The sequence below is a fragment of the Emys orbicularis genome, chromosome 6, assembly GCF_028017835.1.
Source record: "Emys orbicularis isolate rEmyOrb1 chromosome 6, rEmyOrb1.hap1, whole genome shotgun sequence".
Classification (NCBI taxonomy): domain Eukaryota; kingdom Metazoa; phylum Chordata; order Testudines; family Emydidae; genus Emys; species Emys orbicularis.
This window is the reverse complement of record NC_088688.1, coordinates 5126643-5144002: the sequence shown is the minus strand read 5'-3', so window position 1 is coordinate 5144002 and position 17360 is coordinate 5126643. Positions and strand designations below refer to the sequence as shown.

Here is a 17360-nt window from a genome sequence, read left to right as displayed (position 1 = left end):
TTTTTTCTTCAACAGCAAACATATCATATTTTAACAAAACAAGCATATGTCCCTCGCTTCTCACATTTACCTCCAGACTTCTTCTCCTTGTCCTGATCTATCCACCCCCAACAATCTTCTATTTATTGAACTTTTTGAAACTTTTCACTTTTAGAGAGAGGTGTAAGGGATTGATTCTGTGAACACAAATGTGCAGAGGGACAATAGAGTTGAGGTCTGTTATTTCTCACCTCTAGATATTATTTATTTATTTAAAAACATTGTTGCTGTTAACAAACATGTTACCTCTGGAGACACAAATCCACAGTTTGAGAACTGCAAAACTAAGCATCTCTGATGGTATTTTCTAGACTGAGTCCCATTGGGTAGATAGAAAGATTAACCAAAATAATCTATACAGAAGCCCCTGGAACTCCATAAGATTGGGTCCCTAATCCATGAACAATTGGAAGTCATTTACAAAACTTTTCTTAAACATTACATGAATATATTGTCTCATACTATAGAATTAGACTTTATAATCCCTATTCCATGATGAGATATCTTTGAGCTATAGTTTTAATTAAGATACATTATCTTTAGAGACTTTTTTCCTCAAAAAGCATTTTATCAAAAAAATCTGATTTTAAATAAAAAAAAAAATCCTTTTTTTTTTTTTTTTTTTTTTTTTTTTTTTTTAAATCCTTGGTTTTTATCCACCCTGATTCACACGCTGTAGCTCTTTTGGGTGAGCCACTGAGGTCTGAGTATTACTGCCCTGACTCATATAGTTGATGGCTTGTTCAACAATGGAAAAACCATTAACCAGTTACTCACCTACTACCTCATCAGTCCTTATTTTCTTTCCATTACATAAAGATAGATTAATTGAATGGGAAACGTAGTGTACTTTGATTTGGGACGTCAAGGTCAAAAGTGTCTTGGTTGTACTGGGGTTATAAAGGAAAACCGTTGTTTGGCTGCCCTGTTTCCCACTAAGGGTCTTGAAAGTCCAGAACCACCACCACTTATGAGATGTGCTCTTAAATCTGGTGTCTTTAATAACTATTCTTACAAGCCTTTGTATTTATACTTTCTTTTGGTCTGCTTTCAGGTTTAGCTCCCATTGATGTATGGTGTTGGTTTAGCAGGAGGCACAAAGAGGCAATATCATAACATGCTTCATACACTTTCTTTAAAATAAAAAGATGGGGAGTGTTGAAAAGAAATTGATCTCTCTAAATGGTGCAGTTGCTGAATCTTTGCCACTGCTAGTGACATGCTATACAGCAGGGGTTCTCAAATTGGGGGTCGGGACCCCTCAGGGGGTCACGAGGTTATTACATGGGGGGTTGCGAGCTCCACCCCAAACCCCACTTTGCCTCCAGCATTTATAATGCTGTTAAATATATAAAAAAGTGTTTTTAATTCATAAGGGGGGGTCGCACTCGGAGGCTTGCTATGTGAAAGGGGTCACCAGTAAAAAAAGTTTGAGAGCCACTGCTCTACAGTAATATTGGCACGAGGAGCTTTTAGTGAATATTACTGGGATCATTAAATCATATTTCCACACCACCCAGTAACCCCTGGTAGACATAGAACTGTTTACTTAATATGTTTTTTGTTTTTGTTTTGGGGTTTGCTTTTTTTTAATTTTGTATTTTCTCTCTCCTTCCTGCTCTGGTTTTATTTTAGGGAAGCTCTTAACAACTCTTTGTTCCAGCCCCTCTAGCCCTCAATCCCTGCCAAAAAAAAAAAAAAAAATGATTTGAGATGAATTTTGGGTCTGCAAACTGTGTTGCCCTTAATGCAACTGGTTAAGGTTTCTCCATCCAGACTTTTTTCAAATCCTGTGATTTAGACAGTCACATGCTATGTGTTACGTGGATCCTTCAGTATAAACTTTCTGCACTGGCAGTGTGGCTTTCATCAGATTGTGCTGTTAGTACAGTGTTCTCCCTTAGTTGAGTCACATCACGTGGGGCTTCTTGTTAAATCCTTAGCTAGTGGGCATACTGTTTTAATTTCACAGAGGGACTTTCAAACTCTGTACATTTAGTTGAGCTGAAATGAGGGCTAGTGCATATTTCTCAGTCCTGAAACAAGGAATGTCTTGGCTTTTGTCTTACAGATTTCAAAGCTTGCACTTCAAAGTGGCACTTGAAGTGATTAGAGTGGGTCTGCTTCAGACCTCCCTTTCTGCCAAGCTTGGTGAAAAAGCAGCTGCTTCTGTTTCGGGGGGGGGGGGGGGGGAAATGTGGTTGTAACTTGACATAAATCCAGTTTTCGAATGACATTAGATATCAAAAACATTATGGAGGGTAGTTCCGTGAAATCTCCTTTCATGAAAGGGGAATACCGACAGCAGTTATGTGAATGCAGTTGGTGTCTGCAGAGTTACATTAGAAGTACAAGGCTGGATTCATGCTGCAGACTTTTGGGAAATGTCACCTGCATGGAAGCAGAAGTGACTACAGACTGGTAATTGAGTCTGTGCTTTGTACATTGGTTATTTCTCTGGCCAGCCTTGGTTTTACTATGCTTTAGACTTCCAAATTAATATTTGAATCCTGTAACAAAGCTTTAACACTTACCAGGAGTAAGATTTCAATCTAAAATTTGTAGGTTGTAAGATTTTCAAGGCAGGGTTTGTACCTACATTTGTGTGTGTTCATAGCCTAGCACAGCAGAGCTCTGATGCCCATTATGGTCTTTGGCTGCTACTGCTACTAAAATACCTTCTGTGGCATTTACATCAGAAATTGCATATTTGAATCAAATCACTTATAGAATCATAGAAGTGCAGGACTTGATAGGTCATCAAATCCAGCCCCCTGTGCTGAGGCAGGACCAAGTAGTTAATTGATGCAATATAAATGACAAACAATTAACCCTTTATATAATTAAGGCCTTGATTGGCAATTTCCAGTGTGTGGGAAGGCTGCTGAATCTATTGACTTTAGTGGACCTGCGTGTGTGTGTGTGTAGTAGGCCTAACACACACTGGAAATTGCAGGATCAAGGTCTTTGTTCTAAGTCTCCTTATTGTTTGGAAATCAAAGAGGAGCTGGCTCTGAACCGCGTGTGGTGGATGCCAATCACGCCTGAAAGTTTGTTGATTGCATCAAAAGAAATGAGGCAAGAAATATTTTCTTAGGCATCTGAATCTTAGCGGGAGAGTCGCTTCAAAGGTCTCCTGTGGTCTGGAGTCTAGACATCTGTAACCCTTCTGCCAGGTGGTGAATGGCAGCAAAAATAGATCTAGGTCCCTCTTGACATATAACTAAACTGCCTAAAGCCCACTCTGATACCCGAGAAAAGTAAATACTTCCTCCCTGGTGCCCTTAATGGGTAGAACTCCCCCACTCCCAAACACTCAGACCGTGTACAAATAAGGGATCCTTTATTAGGGGACAGGGAACACAGTCATAAACTCGGGAAAATACAGTAACAGAATATGTATGCAAATGAAGAGTAAACTCCCCCCCGTAACTTTAGCAGTAGTCTGTCTAACGCCCTTCTAACCCACTGGTGAGAATGTCCCACAGTGTCCCTTGGCCACACCTTCCACCCATCTGCCTGGCCCCTTCTGTGCCATCTGACCCTCTGTCTGAGAGGGAGTGGACCTAATGAAGCCTAAAGTTAGCAGAAGGGGCTGCTAATGTCTTTGCCTCTGTGGCTGTGCAGCACTCTCCTTTCCAACCTTGGCGTGATCCTGGAGGAAGCGCCTCGAAAGCAGACTTCCCAGTACTTATTTCAGAAAGCCTTTGGTTTGGCATATTTACTTGCTTGCAGAGAGAACTTGGTGAATGAGCTACTAGTGATAGCTAAGCTGAAAGTGGCATAGAGAGGAACCGTACTTACCTAATGAGGAAAAGCTAATAAGGGCTCAGCTCCTGCAGTGAGCTCCGGGCAGGTGGACACTAATGAGGGACTAACTTGTATTAGTTATTGAGACTGCTCCTGCGGTTGCAGGGTCTGCCTGTGTGAAGTTCATTGCAGGGTTGGGGACAGTGTTAATGTCAACAGCTATAAAGATGGCAGAGTATGGAGAGAGCTTCTTTAACTTAAAAAAAAAAAAAATCTTAAAAAATGAGGCGTGACAAACTAGCTGCAGCCACCCAAAGCCCACCCTGGTAGAGGAGAACCAGCACACACACACATAGTCCGTGTACAGACTGTCAGAGAGGATCACAGTTCAGGGCAAGCGCACCCATATTTCCCCTCTGTGATCCAGCAAGGGCACCCATTCTAGACTTCTATCTCCTCACTTCTGATCGGGGTATCTCCAGGCTGAGCAATTCTCTGCCCTCACTGTGTTATCGGTAGCAAAAGACAAGACTGCCTAGACCAGTGGTTTCTAAACTAGGGTTTGAGAACCCCTGGGGGTTCACGAAATGTTACAGGGGGTTCTCGGGGGAAAAAATTCCATAATGGCAGCCAGAGCTCTCCCTAGGGACCCAGGGCAGCACGGGGCCAGTACCCCGGAGCCCCTGGACTTCCAAGGGCTTAGCAGATCAAAGCAAGCATCTCTATCACAGTGAGGAGATTTAAACTTCAAGACTCCTTATAAGAAATGGAAAGGGAGGTGGATATTTTTTTGCTGTTTTTAAAATTAAATAGGCAGCTTGTATTGTTTTTAAAATTATTATGACCAAGTTTAAGCTTTGTTGTAACATGCGTTGTTTGCCTGGACTGCTCAAGACCTGAATGCTTGTGTAGGAGGAACTCTTTGAGTTGGCTTCTTAAATACCTTCATGCTGTTTCACATCTGATACTCCTTGATGAAACATAGGAGCCTTGTCTTATAACAGGCTTATTCAAAGTGATACAAGCTACGAAAGTGAGATCTTGGAAGAGTGTTGCCGTTTTCATAATGTAATAAAAATACTGTAATTAATAATAAATAGTGTGTAATAAGCATGTCATAAAAACAAATTTTATATTTCCAAGCTCACCGCTTTTATAATTTAAACTCCGGTAAAGGAGAAAATCCCTGGAAATATTCATTTTTAGGATGGGGTTCATGAGACTTGATATTTTAGTGACAGGGGTTCACGGGTTGTTAAAGTTTAGGAACCACTAGCCTAGACAGACCTGCTTGCTTTCTGTTCAGAGACTAACAATGTAACTGCCCACAGTTAAGCTACCACACAGCTGTTTCTAGGCGAGCTTATTTATTTTTAGGGTAAAAACATTACAGAGAAAACATATTAAAACACAGTGAAAGAACCTATATGCATGCTAACAAACTTGCCAGAGATCACCCCAACTCCAGCAAGGGCTCTGACTGGTGATCAGTCCTTCAGACCCCACAAAAGGGTCTCTTCTATGGTCAGAAGTTCACAACAATCTCGGCTCAGAACTAGCACACTCATGAAAAGTTTAGTCCCTCCTTTTATATAGTGCAGGGGTCTTTGAGCTTGAGTTTTCAGGAGCAGGTAGTCAGTAGACAATGAGGTTTGTTTTCTTCCCAGGGCTTAGCTTCAAAAGGCCTCCCAAGTACCTCCTAGGAAACCCACTAAACACTTATTGTCCCAAACTGTTCTTTGAAGTTTCTAACATTTTTCCAAGGTTCACGTTAGTCAGTTTCCTGGAAAAGTTACATATGATCCTACGATAACACATAATTGTAGTTTGAATATAATGGACCCAAAAGATACTACATTTAATTGGATAAAGTTTAATGTAATTCAATAAGGTTTGTCCAGGACATTGTAGGAAATTGCCCTCTGCCACAATCCGATTGCAGAATGGTGGAAGAGGGAGGTTTTCAGAATGAAACCTCTTTCGAAAAGGAGCCTGTAATGTGCATGCTAATCCACAAACAGCCAAGCCCCCCAGTGCAATAAGTTCCCTGTCCTGCATTTTCCTGCTATTCCAGTGTTTGCTGTATGCACGGCTAAGGGCTTGCAAATTCAAATTCACACCCTACCTTAATCCGAATGATCTTTCAAGTGTAGACAAGCCCCAAAAGCAAACCAGGTGTGTGTTTACTGTAGGGTAACTATACTGCTGTAAAAGCCCAATGGAGGCGAGGCATTGTAGTATGAGCTGAGGGGTGAAAACATTATTTACTGTGAGATCGCTAGAGGAGCTTGGGTGGGAAGAGACGAGCATAGTAGTGAAAACATTATCTACTATCTTATCAGTTTAACCTCCCTGAGCTCCCTCACAGCACGCAGCACACTGCAGCGTGCCGTGTGTCTATTAGGATTTTACAGTGAGATGGGTAATGTGCATTAATTATCCCATGGGAAAAACATACCTTTTGGGGCAGTAAAGACAGCCTAAATTGTAGTCTTTTGGCATGACTGCGATTCCTGGTTGATACCTGTTAGTACCGTAGAAGTCTTTTTGTGCTGGGCATTCACATCTTTATTTTGTAAGATGTATCCAACTAGCCTTTGGTGTTCCTGGACCAAGTTCAGTGTCCTATTCACTGGCAGTGCTTAGCCAGTGCAGATTCCTGTGTATAACAGTTACGCGTAGCCTGGGCTTTGCACAGTCTGAGCGGGTTCATAAGGATTATAGTGATATAATAATCTACAATCTCTTCCGTTTCAGAGCCAAACCTTTGCAATCTGTCTTTCTGCTGCAGCAGGAAAGATTAAGCTGCTTCTGGTACTCTGATATGCAGCCAGTAGTGTAGGGTGTGAGTTTACTCTAGATAATTCCTGTTGGCGTCACAGAGCAATCCCTCCCCTTTGTGCACTGAAGTTTGAAAATGTTTTTTCTCTCCTCCCATTTAAGGTATCTTTTAAAACTTTGTTTCTGACCGTTCTCCAGCGTTAGCCGGTAAATAGAGACATGATCATAGTAAGGAATGTAGGATTTGTAGTAACCCATGGTAGTGTCCAAAGGTTCTTGTTTTGAGTTAGACCTCGTTGGGCTAGGTGCTGAAATTAGAGGTACACGCAGGGCCTGTCCCAAAGATCTTACAATCCAAGGCTAGTGACATATGAAGGGTGAGGACAATGGAATCAAATATGGTCTCTACCTACATGTGAACTCATGTTGCTTTTTCTTGTAATAAATATCAAGTTGACTTTCCCCAAATCTTCCTTTGCTTAGTCATTGTATGTTAATTATATCTTCAGTTATTGCCCAGCCCTATGATTGAGGGCTGGTCTACACTCCAGGGGATGATCGATCTAAGTTACACAACTTCAGCTGCGTGAAAAACGTAGCTGAAGTCGACGTACTTAGATCTACTTACGGTGTCGTCACTGCGGTGTGTTGACGGGAGACGCTCTCCCGTCGATTCCCCTTGCGCTTCTCGTTGAGGTGGAGTACTGGAGTCAACGCTAGAGCAATCGGCGGTCGATTTATCGCGTCTATACTAGACACAATAAATCAACCCCCGTTGGATCAATTGCTGCCCGTTGATCTGGCCGGTAATGTAGACAAGCCCTTAGTGTCTAAAAGGTATAGTCTCTTTAATATAGTGTGTGATCTACTATTTCATTCCTTTCTTTGTTGAACTGGGGCCGCTTTAAGTCCCATTTACACTGGCAGTTAAACAGTGCAACTGGGCCAAGGTAATCCATAGGTTGCTTGGACCTTGACCGCCTTTCGTTGCATTATTTGGGCTGCAGACTTAGTGCCTGTGATCTGCATCCCTTGAGAAGCTGAAGTACTTTCTTTGTTCCCTCTTCAGGGGTATCCCCTATCTCCAAAGCCAGTAGTGTTTGGTTTAGTGTTTTTTGGAAATTGTACAGAAATTAAGAGAAATTGTGAAATAAACAAGCCTAGAGGTGTATTACAGAAAGCATCAGCAGAATGACACATGGTTGAGTTAAAAATAGATTCCGAGTTACCTCACATGAGTCATTGCTCACAGCCTAAAATCAGCCCATGGTGCTCTGGGAAGGCTTGCTAGACTCTGGACAGTTGTTTTGTTATGCTTATAAGAAGCACATGTGCCTTTTTTCAGGGGAAAAGGCAATACGCTGTGTACACACACACACACTCTCTCTCTCTGTCTCTCTCTCTCTCTCTGTCTCTGTTACCAGACCGGATCAATCTAGTGGCCAAGACGAACCCAAAGTTTCATGGCAAGGCACCCTGTTTATATAGTGATTTTCCTTCATTCGGACCAATGAGTTTTGCACTGTCATGCTGTAATCAATTGTTGTTTGACTGCTTGTTTTCTTACATTGTCCTTCTCATTCTTTACCACTGCTATCTAGTCCCCATTGATAGGTGCCTGTCTCATCTTTAGAGTCATCAATCTGCCCTCCTCTGACATTTCAATAGGGGTGTGTTGCAGCCTCCTGGCACCCTTGCGTCTGTCTCCAGTTCCTCCCTCGTACATCTGGCTCAGCGATGGCCTTCACAGTTATCTCGTTACACATACATTCCTCATTCACACACACAACAGAATTAAAAATGGGGGGAGGGATAGCTCAGTGATTTGAGCATTGGTCTGCTAAACCCAGGGTTGTGAGTTCAATCCTTGAGGGGGCCACTTAGGGATCTGGGGCAAAATCAGTACTTGGTCCTGCTAGTGAAGGCAGGCGGCTGGACTCGATGACCTTTCAGGGTCCCTTCCAGTTCTATGAGATAGGTGTGTGTGTGTGTATTTATTTATTTATTTAAACTTACACAGAACATTGTGCGATGCACAAGAAAACAATCGTGGCATTCTTTTACTTATTTTAAAATGCTAAACCTACAACAAAGTAATGATCTTAAAATGTCTGTTACTGCCTTGAAATCAGCCCAGACACAGATTCCGGCTGATGGATCTTTACCAAATGACCCATTAGGCCATTCCTTTCTGCTATTCCAAAAGGGTAGCTGGCAGGATATGGTCAAATCCTACACCAGTACATTTAATACAAGCTACATTATTATCTCATTATTCTTTATCCTTCATTCTAAATCATACAAAATACAAACATAAAATCCTACTACTACAGTTTCATGTTGGGACATGGCTCACAGACAGATCTGGGGGTGGTGATGGGGGACCTTAAGAGCACAGAATAAAGTCTCACATTCATGCAGTCACTACTGGATCTCTCTGCCTTTATCACTGTCAGTGATTGTATACTGGTGACCTGCATACAAGACCTGGCAGGTGAGGCTACTAGGGTGCTAAAATCACCCCAGTCCTTTCCCCTTGGACAGATCCCAGAGAGTCATAAAGGGCACTGCTCCTTCACAAAAGCTCTTGCATATGGAATCACGAAGGAATGGGGGATAGAGGACTGTAGAGCAGTATTAAAGACAGATCTTGAAGAATCCTTTCCCCATGGTGAGTAGGAAACTTTCCCAGGGTGTGCATTACATTTCTAGCTCTTATAACTGCAAAGGAAACATTCCAAATGAGAATTGAATGTAAACTGAGGCACTGCTATCTTCCTGAGTCTGCAGATGGCTCAAACTCAGTACTTGGCAGGCCGGAGCATGCTCAAAACTGCTGCTCAGAGCCCTCTGGCTTGCAATGAAATAGATTGTAGTTCAGCTGCTGACTGTCAAAGCTCTTAGTAATAGTAGCAGAGGACACCCTTGGAGCTATTCACAGAGGAGGAAGACCAAAAAGGAGGTTGGGGGGCGGGGGGAAGAGTAGCAGCCAGGCAGCCGGTGGAAGGTAAAGTTGTAGAAACTCCTAACTTGCTTGTGGGCAGTTGAGGTGTCTGTAGGCTGGGGTGCAGAGAGACTGGCATGTTCTTTCTTCCATTCAGCAAAGAGAGGAGTTTCTGGGCGATCAAACTCATCTAAGCTGAATGTGGCTATGAAAGTTGGTAATCGTGAACCTGGTCCAGGGGCAGTAGGTTGGGGTAGATTGATTTCTTACCTGGGTACGTCCCCTGGACAGTGCCAGGAGTGGGATGGGGGTGGTACCTATATTACATCGCTTTGGCCACTAGATTTAGTCCTGTGTCCTGGGTATTTATTAACAACTTCCAAGGCCTGGGTGTGAGGGGATGGTATGGGGGGGGAGGAGAAGGAAAGGCAGGAAGAGCTGCACCAGGACTTAGTGGAGGAATGAAAGGCGAGGGAAAGTGTAATAGCAGGAAGAGAGGTGCTAAAGTTACATTTAGAACATTCACTACATTGAATTTGCAATAAACAATGCACAGCTGTCTTGTTACTTTCAATGGCAAGGGACACTGCAGCGCAATTATAGCTTTTTTTTTGTGGGGGGGGGTGCAAGCTAGGAGACTTACTCAATGGACTAGTAGGCAATGCTTTCTGTTCCCCTCCCCCAAAACCCCACCAGAAACCTGTCATTGTTTTCATGTGCGTTACTTGTGGATCAGGGTAGGTGGTTCTTTTCCTTTCTCTGGTTCAGGTGACGTTACACCTAAAATGCTCTGTTCAAATGTGGTCCTCTCAGTGATAGGAGGTAGACATATTGGAGGGAATCCAAGGAGATTGGTTTGAAGAAAGACCGAGTAAGAGTGAGCTTGGTCAATCAATGCCATTTTGGGGTGATGGGGGTGGGGGGTGGCAGCGGGAGAATGTTACTGTGCATAGATATGAAGGGTGTCGGCATTAAGGAAGGAGAAGAATCCTTGGGTGCCATAAATGTGGTCTGACCAGGAATAGTAGGATTAAATTAAGAAAAGGAACATTTTAGGGGGAGCTTTCTAATGATGCAATCTATTAGACTCATTCTCCTCTAGGAAGATGGCCTGTGTTAAGTAGGTGTCAACAATAGGTCTGCCCTAATCAGGGTGAGATTTCTTTGCTACTTGTGTAGGTGGGGCCAGACTATGTTAATGAAGAATGCGTGCTGACCTTGATTCATGCATAATATGAAACTCTAGGGCCTGGTCCCCACTAAGCCCCCACTTCGGACTAAGGTACGCAAATTCAGCTACGTTAATAACATAGCTGAATTCGAAGTACCTTAGTCCGAAGTTACCGCGGGTCCAGACGCGGCAGGCAGGCTCCCCTGTCGATGCCGCGTACTCCTCTCGCCGAGCTGGAGTACCGGCATCGACGGCGAGCACTTCCGGGATCGATTTATCGCGTCTAAACCAGACGCGATAAATCGATCCCAGAACATCGATTGCCTGCCGCCGGACCCTCTGGTAAGTGTAGACGTACCCTAGGATCTAAATCCTGTCTACATTAGATGTTAAGTGCTGTTTAAAATCATATTAATTCAAATATGAGCGCGATTATCTTGTTTGGAACCACCATCTACTTTTCCTAGACAGGGCTAGCTGGGCACTCGTTCAGACTTTTTAGTGCTCGGAGTTATCAGGGCAGGAAGTGTTCTAGGTAAACTGCCAGCTGCATTTGAGAAACAAAGCTTTTAATTAGGATGGGTGTTGCTGAGCTGCCTGCTGCTGTACTGAAAGTGGCCTTTCATGGCCGCCAGTGTTAAGATATAAATCTGGTCAGAGAGCAAGTCATTGGCAAAGCTAATAAAATCTGGGAGTTCTGAATCCATCCTCTTCCTCCAGTCACCAGAGCAGACTCCTTCCCTTTCCTTCCCTCTGTAATCCTCAAAATAAAGACCTTCCTGATGAAACCACGGCCAAAGGCCTCTAGGTCTAATAACCTTGACGCTGTAAACTTAATAATGAGAGAAAACAGATGCATGTTGTGCTTGTTTAGTCAGTTACAGCCTCTGTTGTGCTTGTCCACAGGTGGTGTAGTCCAGGGACTGCTAGTAGATCTGTGCATATCTTAGGCACATTGTATTCACTTTGACCTGTGTCCCAACTTCTGCAGAGGTTTTCTTAACATTTACTAAAGAGAGTTTGTCTGTTAAAATGTCCTAAGATGCCAAATAATACATGATGTTTATGGAATCTACACTATATAGTTTTCTGCCTTCTAGGTAGTGGGAAGTACACATGGACAAAGGTCAGTTTCACTGCTGGCTTCTGCATAATTCTCTGCATCTCCTGACTGGGTTCCTGAAAGGGGCTCGTACTTTCTAAGTGTATCAGTGAAAATAGGGTTTTGGACACAAATGAGCTAAATCTGCTTTGGTTTTGTTTTTCCCCCCATGTAGGGTAAACATGTTTAGTATCTTAATACCAGCTGGAGAGGAAGGAGGCTCTTGTGCTTCAAACACAGAGTCAGGGTACCTAGGTTCTTCCTGACTGTGCCCCGATTGTGAGACTTTGGGCACGTTACTTAACAATTTTCCTGCCTGGTTTTGACCTGCCCCGTCGCCAGTGGTCCCTGTTGAACAGGTTCTGGACCAGGCAAGGTCTCTGCAGCCAACCAGTATCGCTGGGGCCTTCGTGACAGCCCTTTGTGCAGCTGCAACACAACACAGATGATGACACACGTTGTTGCTGAATGCCTGCTGACTAGGTTCAGCAGTGGCTAGAAGAACTGCATCACGCCACTGAAGATGCCATCGCTTAGCTAGTCGACTATGCACACGCTAAATAAATACTTAACAATCCGGATCTGTTTTGCAGACTGTAAAATGGGTTTGCTTACTCACGTCTCAGGGGCATTAGGCTAAATTAGAACAAATGTTTGCAAAGCGTCCTGAGATCCTTGGGTGGGAGGCAAAACAGAAGCTCATAGTATTATACTGTTTAACATATGTGAAAGATTATTAATGCTTCTAAACTGTTTTTCAGATTCTAAATGGCTTCTAAGAAGTCGGGATCCGACTTTCACGGTAAGTGAAGTGCAGTATTTTTGTATTGGAAAGATATTAATGTGAGGAAACTCCCCGTAAAACATTGTGTTGCCACTAATATAGATTTTTATTTCATCTAATAATATAACGGGATTGGGTGGCTCTTGGGATTAATAGGAGACTCTAGAGCCTTTCACCATCCTGCTACTGACCCAAAGTAGCCATTTTCTGTTGGCTGTTGATTGACCTGTGTGAAATGAGCTTGGTCTCAATCTAGGTTTTCAGTGGATGTGTGCACTTCAGAAACCTCCACTGTTGGCATTAACTGGCAGTCAGCACAGAGGCCATGGCTTGAGTGCTCAATGGAGATGAGTCTGCTTTGTCTCTGCCAGAGCTGGTCTTTCCATATCAGGCCTGGATAGGGCATTGGTGGGGCAGTGATGAGGAAACTTACACTGCTGTAGCCTATGCCTGTTCTCTCTCTAAACAGAGGACTTCAGTCTGGTATCTTTCACTCATGGCATTAAGAACACTTCAAACATGAAACGAGAAAATCCCTAGCTTGGTGTATGCACGTGCGTGTGAAATTAAACCAATAGTAGGCCAGTGGAATAGCGTTTGCAGAAGCAAACTCTGTATCGTGAAGGTTGCAACTTCACTTTAATTTTAAACTGTTTTTCATCATTTATAACTTCCATAAAGTTTCCTTATGACTGAAACTGCTCATGCTTTTGGTGTCTGCCCTGTGATGAATTTATTTCAAATAAAGTTTGAACTAAATCCATTTAAGTAACTTACATTCCGGTAAGTGGAGGAGGAGAAGAAATGAATTTTCTGTAAGGTCCTGATCCTGCACACATTTAAGCATGTGCTTAATTTTACACACGAGTAATCTCACTGAAGTCCATTTGTGTAAAGCTAAGCGTGTGTTTGCTGGAGTCAGGCCTAAAGTTGTGGAATGGGAGGGTGGGAAACTCAAATATTGCAATTGTATGTGTTATCAAGAATTGCATGTGAAATTACCAGTACCAGCCTAAGTTAAAGCGATTGTCCATGCAGACTTCTTCCTTTTCATAGAGTGCAGAGTCCCTTCTCTTTCCAGATAGTGTTTCAGGTGAGCAAGATGACACTAGAGCACTCCACCATGGGGGAGATGAAGGCTTGAAAACGTCTGCACCATTAATTTGACCTTTACGCTTTCTCGTTGTCCTAGTATAAAGGGACATGAATTAATGCCCAGAAAGTGACATTAGCAGGGAAAGGACTATAAACAAGTCAGACTGACTAGCCTAGGAAATGCAAAATGAAAACATAATAAATACTGAAACTAGACTGTAAAATTGTCTTTAATCAAAGGTGTGAATAGGTAAGAAATGGTATTTAATTTTTAATATGTCTTGTCAGAGTTCAGGAGCAAAGTTAGCTGGACCATGTGCTGTTTAATTGCTGATTACTGTTGAATGCGAGCTAAGATGTGAAAAAATTATCTAAGTATGTGTGCAATGCAGAAATAATATTGCATTTGGAGTCATAGGTTTTACAGTTCTGGGCTCTAATTGTTACAACCTGGTGGGGAACGCCCCTTGTATTCAAAATAACAAGAACAAAAGAAATGGCTCTGCAACATCAGTAGTTAACCGAAATACCCTGTTGTGAGGCCCTCTGTGTTTCTGCTGATGTTGGCAATTCTAACACTAAGTTTATTGCTGTGCTGACTTAAACTCGCTGGGGAGGGATGGGCACAACTTTTGTTTTGTCATCTCTTGGGGAATTAGTGGGGGAAATTCTTTTCAATCACCTCCCAGTGTCCAGAAGAACAAATAGGTGATACTGTCCCTATAATTGCAGCTTACTACAAAACATCTAGCCCAGCAAGCAGTTGCAGCTTAGCATGTACAGCAGGCTTCTGGAACTGTACAGAGTTGACACTTCAAATAAACACACTCGCCATGCTCACTGTTCATGGGAATTTACATGAGGCTATTACGAAAGGTGTGTGGGAATGGGGCCTGGGTTATAACTGGAGCTTGGAGGAAGCCACCTTCTGAATTCATCCTTCAGAAAGAGAATGCTCCAGCGGGTTTCTCTGAGCACACAGCTCAGTGCACTGTGTGTTTGAAGAGCTAGACGCTAGAGACTTGCAAGCCGAGTGGATGTCAGTGCCTGGAAATGTAGCTTTCTGCAGGTGTGTTGAAAGGGTGAAGTGAAGTTTCCCAAGGGCAGTGTGTGATGTTTTGCTAACGCAGTGCTAATTGTTGCCACGCAGGTGGAAAGTTGCTGCTGCCACTTCCTCAGGTGATGTCTGAAAACTACTCCAATTATTCCTCGTGTTTATAAGGGTAGTGCGAAGGGCCAACCAAGAATGGGGCCCCATCGTGCCAGGCGCTGTGTAGAGTACCAGGCAGTCCCTTCTCGGAAGACCTAACAATCTAAATAGACAAGACCGACATACGATGGGGGAAAGGGTGTAACATGCAAGCAGGATGAACAATGTGATGGCGGCAAGGAGGGGATCAGCTAAATGGAAGGAAAAGGGAAGGGGGCGAGGGAAGAGGGCAAGGAGGGACAGGCAGGAGTGAAGCTGAGGTGAAGACACTGTGATAGCGAGGGAGGGTTGGAGAAAACAGTCGATCGGCCAGAGACAGTCGGAGAACATTCTGCAGTTTTGACTGGACTATCCCTAGGTCCCTGCGGTGGCTGCCTGTTCCTACCAGCTGGAGTCTCTGGCTGGCTGTTCTCTGCACGTTTTCCCCCAAGGCTACATGATGGGGAGAGGAGACACCACCTGGATCCTAGTGCCCAGAGTGTGTGTGTGTGTATATATGGGGGTCTTCACTGCACAGTTCTGGTTCCAGGGAGTGCTGGGCGAGGGGTAACCCTGGCTGGACCCCATTTTACCCCCTCCACCCAGTGTGACCGCTAAAGTTACCTTCTTATTGTTTTGAACTGATTCCCCACATCAGTGGTGACCTCTTTACATGTTCACTAATCAAGCTGCCAGACTGGAGGCCAGTGTTTCCTGGCGATGCACCTAAGGCATATGGGGTCAGTCGTATGTTTACATAAACAGCGATACACAGTGATAGTGGCTCTTTTGTTGGTCTTGGCCGAGGCAGAAAGGCTGGTTTGAATAAAGCAGGTGGGTGCATGTTTTTCTGAACTTCCTGGGGCTGCTATAATAATGGCTTAAAGAGAGTCCAAATTCCAAGTAGCCACGTATTAAATATCATCCTGTTACTTAATGTGAGTTGTAACAAACTCATGTGTGCGTGCTGCTGTGGATGAACACTGAGTAACAGCCATGCCTATGTCTGTATCAAAATGCAATTTCTTGTTGTTCCCTGCTTTGAAGAATCTGCTTTTTAAAATCATTTCTGGGGAATTGGCGTGTTCAGCCCTCTGCAAAAAAGCCATTGGCTTAAATCACCTTCTGGGCAGGACTCTAACCATATTCTGATACAAAGGAAAATCCCTGACCCAGGTAAAACAAATGAAATATTCCTTTCTCCTCCACAAAAGGAAATCTATAAACCCATCATGAAATGTCCTGGAAAGGATACCCAGAGAGAGAGAATACATTTCCCATGTCTATGGCAGACCTTCGGTAAATACCAGGTTACAGTGGTGGTCACAGAGTCAGAAAATCAGTATACTGGGAAGAAACTAAAAATCATTTCCCAGTAATGTATTGATAAAAAGTTTTCTTGTTTCCCTTTATTCCTGTAGCTAGTTTGAGCTCATTTTGTGTCTTTGCCTTTCTAATCTTGCCCCTGCATTCCTGTGTTGTTTGCCTATATTCATCCTTTGTAATCTGTCCTAGTTTCCATTTTTTATATGACTCCTTTTTATTTTTTAGATCATGCAAGATCTCGTGGTTAAGCCAAGGTGGTCTTTTGCCACATTTTCTATCTTTCCTAACCAGCGGAATAGCTTGCTTTTGGGCCCTTAATAGTGTCCCTTTGAAAAACTGCCAACTCTCCTCAGTTGTTTTCCCCCTCAGTCTTGATTCCCATGGGACCTTACCTATCAGCTCTCTGAGCTTACCAAAATCCGCCTTCCTGAAATCCATTGTCTCTATTTTGCTGTTCTCCCTTCTACCCTTCCTTAGAATTGCAAACTCTATGATTTCATGATCACTTTCACCCAAGCTGCCTTCTACTTTCAAATTCTCAACGAGTTCCTCCCTATTTGTTAAAATCAAGTCTAGAACAGCTTCCCCCCTAGTAGCTTTTTCAACCTTCTGAAATAAAAAGTTGTCTGCAATGCAGTCCAAGAATTTGTTGGATAGTCTGTGCCCCGCTGTGTTATTTTCCCAACATATATCCGGATAGTTGAAGTCCCCCATCACTACCACTGTCAGCGTGGGGCATTGTGGGATGGTTTCTGAAAGGCAGCAGCAGTCGCTGTCAGCAACGCAGTGACTACACTGACACTGCGTTGACCTAACTACATCCGCCTAAGCGCTACGCCGCTCGTGGGGGTGGAGTGATTATCGGTGTAGTGGATAACTTGCATCAGTGGGAGCTGAGTTTTAGTGTAGACACTTAGAGTTAGGTCACTCACTGTAAGCTGCCTTACCTCAACCTAAGTCTGTAATGTAGACCAGGCTTATGTTTCCCAGACCTCAAGAAGACCTCTGTGTAAGCTTGAAAGCTTGTCTCTCTCACCAACAGAAGTTGGTCCAATAAAAGATATCACCTCACCCACCCTGTCTCTCCCATACAATCAAAGGGAGTCTAGTCCAGTTCAGATGGGTTGTGATTCCCATTCCCATTGATTGGCACTCTATAGTCACTATCTCTGCATAAAC

At 43.4% G+C, this 17360-nt stretch overlaps 1 protein-coding gene across 4 annotated transcripts in view; it reads left to right on the top strand.

The window, feature by feature from the left end:
- UBAP1 (ubiquitin associated protein 1) overlaps positions 1-17360 on the top strand; it is a 59289-nt gene that overhangs the window by 21702 nt on the left and 20227 nt on the right. For all 4 annotated transcript variants that reach the window (XM_065405873.1, XM_065405875.1, XM_065405876.1 and 1 more), the window contains one exon: positions 12549-12589. In XM_065405873.1, coding sequence (XP_065261945.1) covers positions 12556-12589 — 34 coding nt within the window. In that variant the 5' untranslated portion in view covers positions 12549-12555. The remainder of the gene's footprint in view (positions 1-12548; positions 12590-17360) is intronic.